A 19,777-nucleotide genomic window follows, 5' to 3' on the forward strand; every position below is an offset into this window, starting at 1 on the left:
AGGATTGCATGGATCATGCCAAAAGATGTCAAGCATGTCAATTTCATGCCAACTACATCCACCAACCTCCAGAGCCTCTTCATCCAACTGTAGCTTCATGGCCTTTTGATGCATGGGGACTTGACGTTGTTGGACCACTTCCAAAGTCATCAAAGGGACAAATGTACATATTGGCCGCTACGGACTACTTCTCTAAATGAGCGAAAATTGTTCCACTCAAGGAGGTGAAAAAGGAAACTGTTGTCAATTTTATCAAGTAATATATAATTTTTAGGTATGGCATACCAAGATACATAATCACTGATAATGGAACACCATTTGACACCAAACTCATGAAGAGTCTATGCGAGAAGTTCAGTTTCAAACAACATAAGTCTTTAATGTATAATGCACCTGCCAACGGCCTTGCTGAATCTTTTAACAAGACGCTTGGTAAACTTTTGAAGAAAGTTGTTGTAAAGAACAAGAGAGATTGGCATGAGAGAATTGGTGAAGCTTTGTACATACCGAACAACCTTCAGAACTGCTACACAAGCAACTCCTTACTCTTTGGTGTATGGCGTAGAAACAGTCCTGCCGTTGGAGCAACAAATTCCATCATTGAGGATAGCAATCCAAGAAGGACTCACGTCCGAAGAGAATGCTCAACTTCGCCTAGCAGAGTTAGAGGCACTGGATGAGAAAAGATTGGAAGCGCAACAAAAATTGGAATGCTATCAAGCTCGACTAGCTAGAGCCTTCAACAAGAAAGTGCGGCCACGATCATTCCGAGTGGGAGACTTAGTCCTAGCTGTTCGACGACCCATAATCCTCAACAAATGCATAGGCGACAAGTTTACCTCAAATGGGATGGTCCATATGTTGTGAAAGAAACCTATTCAAGTGGCACATACAAAATTGTCGATAAGGATGGTCTCAGAGTTGGTCCGATCAACGGAAAATTTCTGAAGCAGTACTTCCCATGAAAGTCACCTACGCTCCTCAACGTACGAGCCTAAACTGAAAGTCATGACGCTCCTTGACGTACAAGCCTAAACTGCAAGTCATGACGCTCCTTGATGCATGAGCTTAAACTGCACATTGCTACACTCCTGGCCCGCATGAGTCTAAACTGTGTACGGCCAAAAAAAAAAGTCTGCTAGGTTGAAAACCTCGAAAGAGGTGGTCTAGGCAAAAGTCAAGACTTAAAAAAAAGAACTCATCCCTCTGAACTACGTTATGACTTGATCCTCTTCACTGAGGTACGTAGGCAGCTTAGAGTTTCATTCTAAGTTCAGTCGCATAAGTTTTGAAAAAAATAAAAGTTTGGCGTCATCGGATCATTACATTAATTCTTCCAAGTGTAGAGACATATATCTATGAGGAAAAGAGACGATTTTCTTTGAAGTATAAAAGATGTTTTATTGCTTCAATAGTACAAAAGTTGATACATCAAAAAATGTAGAGACAACAGGAATTAGACGTTTTCCTATACAAAAGCCTAAGTCATAAAAATGATCGTAAACTAGGCTTTGTGGCCGACTCATCTTGAATGCTTCTTCCAAGTCCATATGACATCTCCACATTTTAATACACTATCCTCAATGCCTCGTATATAAAAAGTCATCTCTCTTGAAAAACCTTCAATCACCACGGGAGCCGCCATTGATAAACTTCAAGACCGTCAACAAATCAAGTGCAACAGTTGGTGAAGGGGTGACTTCGCATCTTGTATGACATCTCAGACTGATATCTAGACTCATCGAACTTCTTCGCAAGTCTGCAAAAGAAATAAACAAAGAGATAAGATTCGTGACGATAGCCGAATCCATTACAAGGCTGTAAAATCAACTTCAAAAATATTTGTTAGGCTAACTAAGAATGAATGGAGCTTCATCTTCAACAAGACTATAGTTCTCGACGTCCGAATTTCATAGGATCAAACTGTTGGTGATTTCGACGCTCCTAGTTCAAGATACAGTTTTTCTGGCCGAAAGCACGCAAACCTGAAAGTTCCCTGCGGTCAGTTTGACTTTCAATATTTTTCTGTTTCTAGCCCGAGAAGAGTTCCGGAATGGAATTTTTATGTGTTGTAGATTTAGGAATTTTCTTTCCAACAGAATAAACGGATTGTAATTCCGATACTCCTAGCTCAAGATACAATTGTTTTCGCTGAAGGTATGCAAATCTGAAAGTTCACTGCAGTTAAGTCGATGTCGCGATTTCTGTTGATATCCCGAAAGGAGTTCTGCCAAAAATTTTATAGGTACTTCAGGTCTCTTAGTTTTCTTTCTAATGGTGTAAACGGATTGTAATTCTGACACTCGTAGCTCGAGATATGAATTTTTCCACCATAGCGTGCAAAGCTGAAAAGCAATTTCGTGGACAGATGGGTCAAGTTCAGAAAGTTGCTGCGGACAATGTGCTAGGAATTCTTCTATGATATCTTGAAGATTTCATTATCTCTGAGTCTTTTTTCCAATGGTGCAGATGGCTCGCAATTTGGACATTCCTAGCTTGAGATATATATATTTTGATGACAACATAGAGTGCAGTAAAGTCAAAATGTCAGATATGTATACCAGCTTCAAAAGTCGACTTCGGCTAATCCTCAAGGAATTTATCCGTGAATTCTTTAAAGGATGTAACTGTTCAAGTATTGATTCTTTGAAAGCAAGAAGCTTCAGATTTCATTGCTCCTACATCAAAGAATTAATAATTTTGCAAAGGTTCGCCAAGCACTCGCTCGCCAAGGATAAAATATGGTCGCTCGAGATCCAAGCCTCTTTCTCGCCAAGTCGCAAGGCTAAGATGCACCATGTTGCTGAAGGGATGTACCAAGTTGTTGTTGTACTCTCTTGAAAACCTACAAAAATAAGAAAAGATTTTGGAGCCCTCGGTGCCAACAAGATGACGTTTTTGTAGATACGGTGCGAGTAGCACGACGAGCAGCTCGATTAATGGATATCGCCATATCGGTGCCATAGCACGACGTTTCTGCTTCTACTGATACGATTCTAATAGCACATTGCTTCGATTCGGTATGATGGACATCAAGGATTTTCCAAATCGGCATGGAAAGGGAAGTTAAAATTTGAGAGCCTCGCTAATCTCTGGCCTCGACCATGAGTTAGGTCGTTGAGTATCTAAAACCTTCAGTTCCACCAGCCACGCACAAGCAATAAAGACAACGGCACAATGCTTTCACTTAGCAACAAGAATCGGTGTCAATGACACGACGCTTCAATGTTGATGGTCAGTATTGTGACGTGCAGTTCTCCGTCAAATCTCGATGGATCGTACCCTTCATGAACCTACAAAAAAAGGAGTGGTGATCATCCACTTCTTCTCATGATGCATATGGGAGAACTCACCATGTATATCATCTCCGAGCCTGCAACAAAAGAAAAGGGGAAAAAAGAAGTATGATGCCCGAACAATCCTCTCGATTTCGGCGCTTGATTGATCAAAGATTTGTTGCGTGTGGATCAAGAGGGCTGGAGCTTCGACGTTTATAGAAATTGTATCTCACCGAGTCTTCTTACCAATGGTGTAAACAGCTCGTAGTTCGGATGCTTCTATTTTGAGATATGCATTTTTTTAGCTGTAAAGCTGAAAAAATCGAGCCAGCATGTCGGAACTCGTCTTCCAGATTCAGTAAATTATCTGGGAAAACCTGACATCCTGACTGTGATTTCTACATATGTTGTAGCTCCAAGAATCTAATTTTCAGCGCCACAAACGGCTTGTGATTTTGACGCCCCTATCTCGAGATACGTTTTTTTCGCCGAGAGTGCGCAGAACTGTAAGACCAATGGGCGAGACGCATACGCCAAGTTCAAAAATTAATTCCAAACAATACAGAAGGGATTTGGCTCTTAATTTTTGATATGCTGGATTTCTTTGAGTCTAGAATCAGTAGAATCAAGCGACTTGCGATTTGGACTCTCTAATCTCAAGATATAAATCTTTTGTTGAGAGCACGCAAAGCTGAAGGAGCTTGTATGTCAAAATTCAGTCATGTAAATTCTGAATAGTATCTGGGGCAATCTAGGAGCAACTGGATTGTGATCTTTACAGAAGTCGTAGTTCAGGAAGTCTAGTTTCTGTAGCCACAAACCGCTCGTGATTTCGGCGTTCCTACACCAAGATATGATTTTTTTGGGCTAAGACGTGCAAAGCTGAAATGTCGAGCATGACAGAACGCGAACTAAGTATAGGAAGCTCACCTGGGATGATACAATGCGAATCTAAATCCAAATTTTTGATATGTTTCAGTACTCTGAGTCTAGTTTCTGTAGCCATAAATCACTCGTGATTTCGGCTTTCCTATACCAAGATATAATTTTTTTTAGTTAAGACGCACAAAGCTGAAATATTGAACGCGACAGAACTTGGAACCAAGTTTAAGAAGTTCAGATGGGACAATATAAAGCGAATTTAACCTCAGTTTTTGTTGCCTCTAAGTGTCTACTTTTTGGAGGATCAAATGGATTGAGGTTTGGACACTCCTATGAAAAGATGTGAATTGTTTTCTGTAAGTGCGCCAAGCTATCGGACTAACGGGAGACGTCCGACTTAACTAAAGCATAAGAAAAGCTAATTGCCAGCTGCTGCTTGTTGGTTAATACGCTGAGGCTGGAGGTATGACTACGTTTGAAAATAAGTTATGTTAAGCATGACCTCTTATATAGATTCTCAAAGGTGGTGCCCTTGATACGTTTTCAACAGAAACAACCCTAGCTTGTTGAACAAGGATTTCAAACATGGAAACAAATTCCAACACCTTTATAATATGTTTGGTAATAAAAACGATTCCAAGTGCTGAACAAGGATTTCAACCATGGAAACAAATTCCAACACTCCTATAATATGTTCGGTAAAAAATGATTCCTTGTTTAATGTCATTCTTACCAAATTTGTTAAGTCTTTACTTGGTCCTATGTAAAATGGGTTTGACTTATTTATTTTAAGTCCATACACGTTCTTTCCATAGAAGGAATGATGACCAAGTGTTTCTTGGAACAAAAAAAATACTTATCCGATCGACAAGCCAAGTTATTTTAGAAATTTTGTAACATCATTGCTTAGTTTATGTTGATGGTTATTAATTTGCATTGCAAGTTAACATTCAGGCTGCAACGTAGTGATCATGGTATTTGCCAAAGGAAATTGACGCAACTAAATTCTTCTTTGAAATGGAGAAAAAATCAAGATGGTTCACTTTGGTACATCAGACTGTTTGGTTAAGTGATTCATAAAAGGACATTGTCTTATGTGGTGCTTCAGGTCTTCTCTTTGATTTCGACAAGCTTACACCGCGATAAGTCCTGAAGCAGGGGGCATCTGCAGACATATAAAATTTATTGGGTTTAACCTATACAAAATTTGGATTAAATTCAATTGTGTTAAATAATTAATTCGGGCTTTACAAGTTAAATTAGTCCATTTTATTATTTTCAGGCCCAAAGTCCATTTCATCTTAAGGCCTAGACTCATGCCATGTGACATGGCATATCCAGTCAAACTCCAGTCCAATAAGGTGACGCTACGTGTTAAATGATGTGGCAATCCAAATAAAAAAGCAAGAACCAACCACAAGTCGCCAAGTGGTTAAAATGACATGGGCCAATTAGAATCAAGCAAGAGAGTCCTTATGTAGCTGGACTGTCTATCCTCTACAACTATAAATAGAGGGGTTACATAACTTTCATGGGACATTCAGAGTTGGAGAAGAACACTCCGCAATTGGTGAAGACATCCACAAACAGAGAAATCAATCATCAAGTGCTCAGTTCTTCAACAAAGGAGTGATCAACGGAGTTCTTCCCGGAGATCAACCCGTAATAACAAAGTGATGCTCGACGTTCTTGGCAATTAAATACATCACAAGGAGGTTTGCATCATCCTACATTTGAGAAAGACGCTTCTCAAGCCCTCGAATCACGGAGAATTTTAGAGAGGGAAATCAAGAGATACATAGAATTGTACTCACAAATATTTATCAATAAAATCACTTTTTCTTCATATTATTTTTGTTGCAGTTTATTTTTCGTATTACAAAAATTTGTTGCGAACACTTAGTATATCACATATCTTTTCTGTTATTTTTTTCAAAATATTGTAATCATCATAGAATACTTTAGAAATATGCATATACAATTTTTAGAGACATATACAAAAGATGTAATTTATCTTTTCTATTTGCAATTTTTTTTATCCTAAAGATTTTTGCAACAAGGTCGTTTCGTAAATTTATTATTATTTTTTATAACCGCGCGAAACGCGAAAAAGTTTACTAGTTTACTACATAAATAGCGATGAGAAAAAGAAGAAGCTAAAATAGTAGTTGAAAAATCAGTATAGAAAGAAAATTTCAAGTAATATTCAAACTTATTAATTGAATAAGCTTGCACTGTTGAACTTGTGATTGCTGTGTAAAATAATAAGAGTACTTAATTAGAAATATTTCGAGACATCCCAATAGAGAAAACGCCATTAAAAAATTGGGAGTCAAAGATTTTCTTTGGTATGGGCAGTACAAGATTGGGAAATACACTCTACTAACTACTAAGAATTGAATGAAAATAGAATTTATGAACATTAAAATATATAAGTATGTAGCTTTCCAAACGATACTCGTCGTCTCCACTTTGTTGTTCTTGTAGGTTCAGCTTTTCTAGACAGATATATAATTTTGGTTTCAGCAAAATAACTACACACAAAGGCACCACCAAGAATTATGCTTAAGTGGATCAAATTCATTCATCCTTAATTAAAAAGTCTGCGATTTAAGCTTGAAAATAATAATAAAAAATACTTTTTCTTTTAAATGCAACACCAAGTTTTAAGCTTGAAAATAAATAAATAAAATATGATAAAAGTATTTTCTCCTTTTAATGAATGTTTTGTGACGCTAACTCGAATTAATTGGGATTCCATTGCAGATACTAAAATAGAGGTTGAAACTCAAAAAAAATATATATATATATATACATAGAGGCCTACATGATTGCTTATCAAACTTAGAAGTGGCAATGATGTACTTTCAAACACTATATGTTAATTTGGCAAGCTAAGAGTTTAAATGTCTAATTAATACATAAATTCGATTGACTTTTGTAAACAAGAAAAAATATACTTATATAAGATCCTACCCTTGACTAACCAATAATTGAGTTGAGGGTCACTAAGTACAAGTGCTTTTCTTCAAGTACTTCAATTTAAATATTGAAAATTTGAATGTAGTTAGTTATGCAAGGCACATAACATGACCTTTTCTTCAAGGCTGCACGTGACACTCACATGCAAAATGGGAGAGTAGCTGCAGGCATCCAAGTTCCAACTACTCACGGAGGTTCAAAAACGTGTGTGGGCCCCGGAGGAACATGCAAGTGGACCCCATTTAAAAACATATTTGAATATTAATTATTAGGGGACAAAATAGAAGGATGCAAAATTGAAAAGTACAGGAAATGAAAACAAAAGAAAAATTAAGGAGGAATGTATAGGAGAATCACAACTTTAAACAAGAATGTTTTTATTTCTTTTGCAAAAGGGCACAATGATCTTCACGTAAAATCTCGCATAAATTATAATTTCTGATTGTTATAAGCAAAATAAATTTATTTTAACTAATGCAATATTTGATTGATCACATGATTAAACATTGCCCCTTTATGTATTATAATGTTTAGTTGCCGGCATGGCTAATTTGAGAATTAGATAGGTAATGTTATTTTATACTAACTATAATATGAAAGAAGAATATGTAATTCATGATGAGTGAATAAAACATATTAAAAAATACCTTTAAATAAAGTAATTCTTACATAACATTTCTTTTATTCTAATTAGTATTTATCAAAATATCATATATTATTATTTGTCGCTTAACCACATATATATTATTAATTACTACACAATTAATCTCCTGAATAATTAGTACATAAACAAAGCAACCTCTTTATGTTGTAGGTCTATTTTGTAAATGCTACACTACACTCTACACATGTGCCTTAGTCCAAAAAACTGACAGTTTCTAATCTGTAAAGCATCCTTTTCCTTCTTGAACCTCCCCCCCCCCCCCAATCCCCCCTTCAAAAAATAAATCCAGAAAAATAAAGAAAAAAGGAAATTATAAATTCTCATATCTTGACAATTTGAGGGATTACAAAAATTCACAAGATTATCGCCGCCACGTGCGGTGTCGGAGAGTCAAAGATTTTGACAAAAATTATACAAAACAAAAAAAAGCACGTGTCAGTTAATTATTGGCTATATGACGTGTGATATGGAGCCTATGGGAACAACGACACATTAGTATAATCGCCCGGCCCGTTACGTAAGCGGCCCGCATCCTGTTAAAAGACATAATTATCCTTGTACATGGTTTTATTTCCAGCTATATCCTAACCATGTGAAGATTTGTAACAACGAACAAGATAGGTAATGTTCATGTTCATGCAAACGTTCAGTGTACTTTCACTTGTCGTCTAGTAGTCATTTGGACTATTCAAATTATTCCTGATTATTTTAAAATTAACACGAGTAATTAATCGGTTCTTTATTATTTATAATTCAAATAAGAGAAATAATGTTAAGAAAATATTAATATTTGTATTTAGGTAGACTGCATACATCACACTCCTTGGAATGTGGTCCTTTTCCGGACTCTGCGTAAACGCAGGATATTTTATGCATCGAGTTGCCCTTTTTTTTTAACTAATTTTTTATATAAAAAATATCATATAACTAAAATCACATATGTAATGGTCTATAATACAAAATCTATCAAAACATGATTATTAAATAATTAAATATAAGTCAAAACGACTAAGAAAAAACTAACTAATTTCACTAACATGAGATTTAAAGTAGTAAAGTAATGTATAAACTATAAAGTAGAATAATTTTAAAGATTAACTAAATAAGTAAATGAATTTAATTTCTTTCTTGGGAACGAAATGGAATGGATGCAATTTTATTTTATTTTCCTTAAGACGAAAGTCATTGATTTCATTTCCGAATTCTGAACACGTTTTCAAAAGTTTGCCTTTTCATTTTTTTTAGTGTTTTGAATTCAATGTACATATATAAATTCGAATTTCGGATTATTTCATCAACACAAATACTTCTCAAGAAATATTACATTTCTCTCGAGAGCTAAAGTTTACCAGCATTTATGAATAATAAATATATGAGAATATTACAAATTGCTAACAGATTTTATTCCTTAACCGTGTTATTTTTGATTATATTTATATGAATCCATTTCCTGTCCAAAAGTCATGCATGTATTCTTTTCAACTTTATAAATATTCAATTTTTTTAATTTCGAAAGATCATAATGAACGTAAAGTTTCTGATAGTGGAAGTATGTAATATGCAATTTTGATATTATATATGTTTATAAATGTCAAAATTCTCATCTAAATTAGTAAAGATTCAAGGAAAACAAAAAGAAAAGCTATGCCTAAGGATTTTTAATTCCATCATATATTGCTTCCAATAGTCACCTAATTGATCTATCCTCATTTAACATATTGAAGGATTGTTTTTAATTTTTTGGAATCGTAAAACTCTAATAAGTAAACTTTTATTTAGCATAAATGACAAAATCACAATAAATTAAAATCAATCATAACCACGACTCGAACAACATCAACATTATTTAAAATACAAAAAATGAATTACTTCATACCTAAGGAGGTATATTTGGTTCTAAACTATAAACATTAACCATAAGAATACTAAGTAACAAAACTTTAACTTAAACGTATGAAAAAAATTATTCTGGTCAAATATTTTGAGCGAGTATAACGGCAAAGTTACTGTTTATCCTATCATCTATATTATATTAAAAGGAGAGCAGTTTGCAATGTGGTTAAGCCAAGTGACAAGCTAAAATGAAGTCACTTGGCAATTTTAAGACAACATAAAAATTTGAATTAATAAATGGAAAAATATTTAATAAAAGTAGTAGTCCAAGATTTTCTTTAAATTGAATTTCATTCTTTAATTAATCAAAGCCAATTATTTTAATATTTAAACAAAAAATATTCTCTTTTTGAGAATCTGTTGGACGTACACAAAGAGGGGTGCAACTTTCATTAAGCAAACAATCTATATTCTATATTATATTAAAAGGAGAGTAGTTTGCAATGTGGTTAAGCCAAGTGGCAAGCTAAAATGAAGTCACTTGGCAGTTTTAAGACAACATAAAAAATTTGGATTATAAATGGAAAAATATTTAATGAAAGTAGTAGTCCAATATTTTTTGTAAATTGAATTTCATTCTTTAATTAATCAAAAGCCAATTATTTTAACATTTAAACAAAAAATGTTCTCTTTTTTAGAATATGTTGGACGTACACAAAGAGGGGTGCAACTTTCATTAAGCAAACAAACATATTATATCTATAGGTATCTTTACTTAAATTTATATATAATTCAGTTATGATACGTATTCTTTTTTGAGAAAGAACCATATCTTACACATTAATTTTAAGTTGAAATAATAATTCTATATTTAGTACAAGCTTTGTATCTGACCTTATTTGCAAATAATATACATTAAAATAGGTATCATATACATTACTATAAGTATTTTTAATTAACTTTTATGTATAATTTATTCTTTTTTAAATTAAAAATGTTCTCTTTTTGAGAATATGTTGGACGTACACAAAGAGGGATGCAATTTTCATTAAGGAAACAAATATATTATAGTTATAGGTATCTTTACTTAAATTTGTGTATAATTCAATTATGGTAGGTATACTTTTTTGAGAAAGAATCAATTAAAATTTCTTTTTTGTATCTTTCACATTAATTATAAGTTGAAATAATAATTCTATATTTAGTACAAGCTTTGTATCTCACCTTATTTGCAAAAAATATGTACATTAATATAGGTATCATATACATTATTATTGGTATCTTTAATTAAATTTTGTGTATAATTCAGTTATGGTAGGTATTCTTTTTAAGAAAGAAATAATTAAATGAACATTTTTTATTTATGAATTTTGGTTTCTTTAATTAAATATTGTGTATAATTCAATTATGGTAGGTATTCTTTTTTAGAAAGAAGCAACGAAAACTTTGTTTTATATCTTACACATTAATTTTAAGTTGAAATAATAATTCTGTATTTAGTACAAGCTTTGTATCTAACCTTATTTGCGAATAATATACATTATTATAGATATCTTTAATTAAATTTTGTGTATAATTCAGTTATGGTAGGTATTCTTTTTTAAGAAAGAAATAATTAAATAAATATTTTGTATCTACATTATATTAAAAGGAGAGTAGTTTACAGTGTGGTTAAGCCAAGTCGCAAGTTAAAATGAAGCCACTTGGCAATTTTAAGACAACATAAAAAATTTAGATTATAAATGGAAAAATATTTAATGAAAGTAGTAGTCCAAGATTTTCTGTAAATTGAATTTCATTCTTTAATTAATCAAAGCCAATTATTTTAACATTTAAACAAAAAATGTTCTCTTTTTGAGAATCTGTTGGATGTACACAACGAGGGGTGCAACTTTCATTAAGCAAACAATCTATCTATATTATATTAAAAGGAGAGTAGTATGCTTTGTGGTTAAGCCAAGTGGCAAGCTAAAATGAAGTCACTTGGCAATTTAAGACAACATAAAAAATTTGGATTATAAATGAAAAATATTTAATGAAAGTAGTAGTCCAAGATTTTCTATAAATTGAATTTCATTCTTTAATTAATCAAAGCCAATTATTTTAACATTTAAACAAAAAATGTTCTCTTTTTGAGAATCTGTTGGACTTATGCAAAGAGGGGTGCAACTTTTATTAAACAAACAAAAATATTATAGCTATAGGTATCTTTACTTAAATTTATGGATAATTCAGTTATGGTACGTATCCTTTTTTTGAGAAAGAACCAATTAAAATTTCATTTTGTATCTTACACATTAATTTTAAGTTAAAATAATAATTCTATATTTAGTACAAGCTTTGTATCTGACCTTATTTGCAAACAATATACATTAAAATAGGTATCATATACATTACTATAAGTATTTTTAATTAAATTTTGTGTATAATTTATTCTTTTTTAAACTAAAAATGTTCTCTTTTTGAGAATATATTGGACGTACACAAAGAGGGATGCAATTTTCATTAAGCAAACAAATATATTATAGCTATAGGTATCTTTACTTAAATTTGTGTATAATTCAATTATGGTAGGTATCCTTTTTTGAGAAAGAATCAATTAAAATTTTTTTTGTATTTTACACATTAATTATAAGTTGAAATAATAATTCTATATTTAGTACAAGCTTTGTATCTGACCTTATTTGCGAACAATATGCACATTAATATGGTATCATATATATTATTATTGGTATCTTTTATTAAATTTTGTGTATAATTCAGTTATGGTAGGTATTTTTTTTAAGAAAGAAATAATTAAATGAACATTTTTTGTTTATGAGTTTTGGTTTCTTTAATTAAATATTGTGTATAATTCAATTATGGTAGGTTTTCTTTTTGAGAAAGAATCAACTAAAATTTCGTTTTGTATTTTACACATTAATTTTAAGTTGAAATAATAATTCTATATTTAGTACAAGCTTTGTATCAGACCTAATTTGCGAATAATATACATTATTATAGATATTTTTAATTAAATTTTGTGTATAATTCAGTTATGGTAGGTATTCTTTTTTAATAAAAAATAATTAAATAAATATTTTGTATCTATATTATATTAAAAGGAGAGTAGTTTGCAATCTTCTATATTATATTAAAAGAAGAGTAGTTTGCAATATGGTTAAGCCAAGTGACAAGCTAAAATGAAGTCACTTGGCAATTTTAAGACAACATAAAAACTTTTGATTATAAATGAAAAAATATTTAATGAAAGTAGTAGTCCAAGATTTTTTGTAAATTGAATTTCATTCTTTAATTAATCAAAGCCAATTATTTTAACATTTAAACAAAAAAGTTCTCTTTTTGAGAATTTGTTGGACGTACACAAAGAGGGATGCAACTTTCATTAAGCAAACAAATATATTATAGCTATAGGTATCTTTACTTAAATTTATGTATAATTCAGTTATGGTACGTATCCTTTTTTGAGAAAGAACCAATTAAAATTTCGTTTTGTATCTTACACACTAATTTTAAGTTAAAATAATAATTCTATATTTAGTACAAGCTTTGTATCTGACCTTATTTGCAAACAATATACATTAAAATAGGTATCATATACATTACTATAAGTATTTTTAATTAAATTTTGTGTATAATTTATTCTTTTTTAAACTAAAAATGTTCTCTTTTTGAGAATATGTTAGACGTACACAAAGAGGGATGCAATTTTCATTAAGCAAACAAATATATTATAACTATAGGTATCTTTACTTAAATTTGTGTATAATTCAATTATGGTAGGTATACTTTTTTGAGAAAGAATCAATTAAAATTTCTTTTTTGTATCTTACACATTAATTATAAGTTGAAATAATAATTCTATATTTAGTACAAGCTTTGTATCTGACCTTATTTGCGAACAATATGCACATTAATATAGGTATCATATACATTATTATTGGTATCTTTAATTAAATTTTGTGTATAATTCAGTTATGGTAGGTATTCTATTTAAGAAAGAAATAATTAAATGAACATTTTTTATTTATGAGTTTTGGTTTCTTTAATTAAATATTGTGTATAATTCAATTATGGTAGGTATTTTTTTTGAGAAAGAATCAACTAAAATTTCGTTTTGTATCTTACGCATTTATTTTAAGTTGAAATAATAATTCTATATTTAGTATAAGCTTTGTATCTGACCTTATTTGCGAATAATATACATTATTATAGGTATCTTTAATTAAATTTTGTGTATAATTCAGTTATGGTAGATATTCTTTTTTAAGAAAGAAATAATTAAATAAATATTTTGTATCTTACATTTATATTATATTAAAGGAAATAGTATTAAAAACCTAACAGGAGGACAAAGGAAAAAAGACAAGAAAAATTAAGGTTTGGTGGTTAACAAATTCTAGATAGCCACAAAAAAAACGTTGAAAATTTAAAAATGCCTAAAGCTAAAAACTGGAAGATTCGTATCATTTCTTCAGAACTCACACATACAAATTGATTTACCGATGCCTTTTTTAAATATTAGGATTTCATATACATAAAAATTGATTTACTATGATAATCTTTCCTTACAAAATCTTTATTCAAGCAACTTTTCTTTAGAGTTGGCTTCTCTACATTGCTTAGGGTTTAGCTTTCACACAAACTTCTGCAAAGTATGGCTCCAAACTATAACTATATCAGCGAAATATCAATGTCCAAAATGAGTTGGAATTTGAAGGTTCGTGTTGTTAGATTATGGCACATTCCAGACCGCGAGAAACCAGAAAATTCTAATTCAATTGAATTAATTATTCAAGATGAAAATGTGCATATTCTTTTATATGTTGTTATTTTTTTCGAGTTGTGATGTATTTTTTCAACTTATGCACCTTACTAACTTAAATTTCTTTCCACATTTTTTATTTTAGGGAGATCGAATTCGTGCAACTATTTGGAAGAGATGTTATGCGTATTTTCAAAATAAAAATATATGAAATGGGATTGTACGTTATGAAAAACTTTGTGGTTGGACCAAACAATCTGAAATTAAGACCAGCAAGCATAAATTAAAACTGAAAATTATAGGGGTTTCATCAATTTTTGATATTGGGAACAGATTGAGTTCCCACTTGGTATTCTATTGTTTATATCCATATGAAATATATTATTATTGTTTAAGTTCTCACCTCAGCATAATCAACCCTTCCACCGGCTTCATCTATGGTTTGAATAGCTGAATTTATCAGCTCTCCACAGTTGACCTGTCCTTTTTCTACTTCAACTTTGGCTTTAGATAGTGTTAGGCTAATAGACAAAGCTTGTGGAATGGTAGAAAGAGTAAAAAAGTTTCACTTACCACAAATGCCAGACAATAATAAAGAGAGAGCCTTAGCAGGAGATTAGTTTTTGCATATGCATTGCTGCATACATTTTGATTCTGAATAAGCTAATGTTTGACATAATATATTGCCTCAATATAGAGGACAACTTTTGGAAAATGCACTGCAATATATCAGGAGCATTTGCTACAAAAATGTTCTCTTAAGCACTTGCTTCATATCGCAAATTGTATAGTTTCATTATTTTTCGTGGAACATTCATATCAAACAAGTTGTATAGTATATATCATTATTTTTTATGGAACATTTATTAGGAGATGGAATGAAAGTTTTACTGAAGTCTTAAAATGTTTTTAATATTTAGTTGTAAAGGTGGTATTAACACTAACATATTAAAAACTTTACGGTGTAGATCGTATTTTTAATTATCCGCGCATCGCGCAGATACTAATACTAGTTTGACTTAATAAATGTGCATGTAGTGACAAATTACAATGAATTCAGACTCAAAACAAGATTAGGTTTAGTTCAATATTCAAAGTTAAAACAATAAGATTAACTTCAAATTACATGCAAAACAAAAATTCAGTTATCAAATAATTCCACGGTCACATAAATATTCTTTTCTAGCTTTTATCTCCATATAACAATAATAACAACATAAGAAAACTTCTTTGAAATGGCCGTCCAAATTAGCATATCCTAATTTAAAAAAAATCAAGGGAAAACTAATTTTACTTTCTTTGTTTGTGTGGTTACGAAGCAGTTTGTTATTTTTTTAAAGAAATTGAATCCAATGGTCAAAGATCTAGAGTAGGAAATTATTTCTTGTAAAAGGAAATGAAAATTAGAAAAAACTAAATAAAAGGAGTAAATGATACTTAATGGTATTTACACTCTTTGACCTATTTTATGTGATGATGTTCTGTTGGTACAAAATTAAAGAAAAAAAGTTTAAACTTGTGATCACCTTATTAAGAATAAAATGATAATATAACGTTAAATTATTTCTAATAAAAGTTATAATTTTGATTGAGAAAGACTAAAAACAAGGAGTAGCACATAAAATGATATAAGGAGAGTAATATTTTCCAAATGTGTATTTTTTTTCCTCGCTTTGCATGTAATTTAAGACATATATTTATGATTAACAATATATAATTTAATAATATCTCTAGTTTTTTTTGGTATAAATTAGTCTACGATTATAAGTTCAATTTATCACCAATAAGGATTGCGGTGGAATGATAAGTATTCCTTCATCTTTAATTAAATGTCTCGAGTTCGAGACTTGAGTATGAAATCGTCTTTGTTAGGAAATGTTTTACCTCTAATGTAAAACTTTCAATAGAAATTTGGATTTAATCAAGTCCTAATGCAAATATCGAATGAAAAATAAAATAAAAAAATTAATTTATCACCTGCCAGTTTCTCACATTAAAAAAAAGGTGACATCCTCTAATTAGTAATTAGCATTGGAAAAGAAAAACGTAAAAACTTTGTTTTTCTTTTATTTGTTTAAACCTCAAAACTTTTGTTGATAATAATAATTCCCCGTAAAAAGAGAACCATATCTCTGTCTCTCTCTTTAAACTTTCAACTTTCAACTTTCGCCACCCACCCACTTAGTATTTCCTTTTTCTCTCTCAAAAACAAAACCAAACCAAACCAAACCTATAACCACAAACCCTTGTTTCACTTCTCTTTCTCTGTTTTTTCTGGAAAATGAAAATGGAGGCTTTGGACCCAAGTGCTGCTTCATGTTTTATGGTGGATGTAGATGATGACCTTCTCAACTTCTCTTTGGAAGATGAAACTGTTTTTGACGATGATGAAAAAACAACAAAATCCATTACCAAACATAAACACCCTTTATCTTCTTCTTATTCTTCTTCCTTGGATTCCTCAAACCCTGTTCTTAGCCTTCTTCCCTCCCAACAACACCCTGTAAGTCTTAATACAAATTTCATTTTCACTGTTTTTTTCTTTTCTTCTCTGCTCTTTTGGCCTTGAAAATGGCTCTGGGTTCCGAGTTTTGGCTTGACTCAATGTAACCCGGGGGTTGTTCTGTGGCCAGAAATGTCGTGACTCGTTTTTTGGTGAGTCGACTCGGACGAGTTGAATATGTGTTCCTTATTTAAAACTCATTGGCTCGACTAATTCGAATACGTGTTGGGTAAGTCCATTAAGGGTAAAATACTCTATTACAAATTTAGTTATTCTTAGGGTTCGAACACGAGACTTTTAATCAAAGGTGAATTAATTTCGATTATATCACCATCCTTTTATTGCATGGCTGTGTTCTTATAGGAGGCGACTGAGTCAAAACTGGTGGCTCGTCATTTGCGATTGAGTGGCATTTTGGTAAATAATAGTGGAAAAAGTGGGCAGTTTTAGAACCGGTTGTGGTGGAAACGATAAAGTGGATTGACTGGCTAAAAGTTGGGAGGCGTTAGGAAAAATTTGGACCATTTTGCCCTTGAAACCCTAACGTTACCAAAAGGAGTGCATGACATGGGGCTAGTGTTTGAGAAAAACAAATTCTTTGAATTCTAGATATTATTATTAAAATTTGGCCTTTTTTTGTGCTGATTTTTTTTTTGAAAAGTTGTGTTTTTTTGGAAATTAAAATGTGGGGGATATTTTAGGAATTTTGGAATATGTTCGCAACATGTCTTTATGATTGGGCATTGGTTGTCACGATGTCTGAGCTGTTCAAATAAATGCACCATATCCGTTTCAACTTGTATTTCACAATCTTGAAAAGACACTTTTGTCCCTATCATCAATATTTATTTACCACAAATTTGTCAAAATTGCAAATTGCCCCACTTGAGAATTTTGACTTTTATTTTCTTTCTAGATTCCCTCCTTTATATTGTATAATGAAAACACTAAAGCTTATTTTTTTTAAACAAATTTTTGAAAATTGAACATGAAAATATATATGATTAAAATAATTTTCTAAGCCTTGGTGGATATACCCGTTATCTGTGTTGTTGGAAGGTAGCAGTGCCCAGTAAAATAGTCGAGGTGCGAGTAAAAAACTGGAAAATTTGTCGGTTGCTGGCTCACTCAAGATTATTAACATGTTAAATTTTGCAGGAATGTGTTGAGGAAGAATTGGAATGGCTGTCAAACAAAGATGCATTTCCAGCAGTGGAGTTTGGCATACTTGCCGATAACCCAAGTATTGTATTTGATCACCATAGCCCGGTTTCAGTGCTGGAGAATAGTAGCAGCACCTGTAACAGCAGTGGTAATGGCAGTGCTAATGCAAATGCGTATATGAGCTGCTGTGCCAGCTTAAAAGTCCCGGTTAATTACCCCGTTCGTGCACGGAGCAAGAGAAGGCGTAGAAGACAAAGAGGCAGCTTTGCTGACTTGCCAAGCGAGCATTGTATGTCGGTGAACAAACCGAGTTTCAAGAGCGTTAAGCAACGTGAACCATTGCTTTCATTACCGTTGAATTCAGCTAAAAGTGCTAGCATTGGGAGGAGGTGCCAACACTGTGGAGCTGATAAGACCCCACAATGGAGGGCGGGTCCCCTGGGGCCGAAAACGCTGTGTAATGCATGTGGGGTCCGCTATAAGTCAGGCAGGTTGTTGCCAGAGTATCGCCCGGCAAACAGCCCTACTTTCTCGCCGACTGTGCATTCCAATTCCCACCGGAAGGTTTTGGAGATGAGAAAGCAGAAGATTGGAGTGGGAGGAATGATGATTCATGAAGCTTGTGGATATAGGGTAGGATAGTACTGAGTCGTCGTCTACAGCATCTTCTTGGACATTTTTCTTCTTTTACCATAGTTAGCATAGACTCTAGGTTTGTTTGTAATGGTCTAGATTGTTAGTGAACCATATTTGTTTTGGTTTTCCATCAAAATCCACTAGGAATTTTGAACTTAGTGTGTTTGATTATGCTTTTAGACAGAATCCAGAAAGAAGAGTTCTTGACAAAGATGTGGTCGGGTTTTTAATTCTACTTACTTACATTTTCATTTGCATGGATTGGAAATGATACATTTTTGGTTTGTGACTGATCTAAAAGAAAAAAAGCAAAGAAAAAAGAGTGTTGTTTGTGGTAGTTGGTCGAAAATTATTTTGCTACCACGTCTAACTAAGCAGTTTAACAGTTGCAGAAGCTGCAGTTAGCTGGAGATGGAAGTTTTGAAGGTTTAAGTGTTCCAATTATTTGAGGGGTTTGATCATCTTACTTTGTTTTGCTTCTTTATGTAATGAATGTCTTGTAATATGCTTCCTGTTAGAAGAAAATAAGAGTGGAAGTTGTACAAAGTTCTTGTTATAGTATCTGTTGATCAGGCTGTGGGGTGAATTATTCTGTTTCTTCTATCTCAGAGGAACAAAGCAGGGAGCTTAACATAGTGACCATTTCTTGATTAACTGGCTGGTGTTTCTTGTTCCTCTTTCTTCTGAACTCTTACTTTAAATGCTAATATGAGCAGAAATATAGACAATGAGTTTGTTCCCAGCAGTATAATTTCTCACTTTATAAGTCCGATGATACGAAGGGGAGCCTTGGAGCAACGATAAAATTGTTCGAGCCGTGGAAGCAGCCACTAATGCTTGCATTAGGGTAAGCTGTCTACATCACACCCTTGAGGTACAGGTCTTCTCCATACCCTGCGTGAACGCGAGATGCTTTGTGCACCGGGCTGTCCTCTTACTGCCAATCTGTATGGACGTTGTATGATTTTCTTCTAGGTTACATTGTTAGACAATTATGGATATTGTAACCTTCAAATGTGTTCTTGTTTGGACAAGATTTGACAATGTCTATTACCTCCATGACTTTGGTT

At 32.2% G+C, this 19,777-nt stretch overlaps 1 protein-coding gene across 1 annotated transcript; it reads left to right on the top strand.

The window, feature by feature from the left end:
- Positions 1 to 16,558: 16,558 nt before the first annotated feature.
- On the top strand, positions 16,559 to 18,918 carry LOC107772822 (GATA transcription factor 1-like). Its single transcript, NM_001325145.2, is given in 2 exon segments — positions 16,559 to 16,907; positions 18,066 to 18,918. Coding segments are annotated over 2 exon segments (870 nt in total). The 5' UTR covers positions 16,559 to 16,685; the 3' UTR covers positions 18,714 to 18,918.
- Positions 18,919 to 19,777: the final 859 nt, after the last annotated feature.

This window comes from Nicotiana tabacum, chromosome 7, assembly GCF_000715075.1.
Source record: "Nicotiana tabacum cultivar K326 chromosome 7, ASM71507v2, whole genome shotgun sequence".
In the NCBI taxonomy this organism is placed as follows: domain Eukaryota; kingdom Viridiplantae; phylum Streptophyta; class Magnoliopsida; order Solanales; family Solanaceae; genus Nicotiana; species Nicotiana tabacum.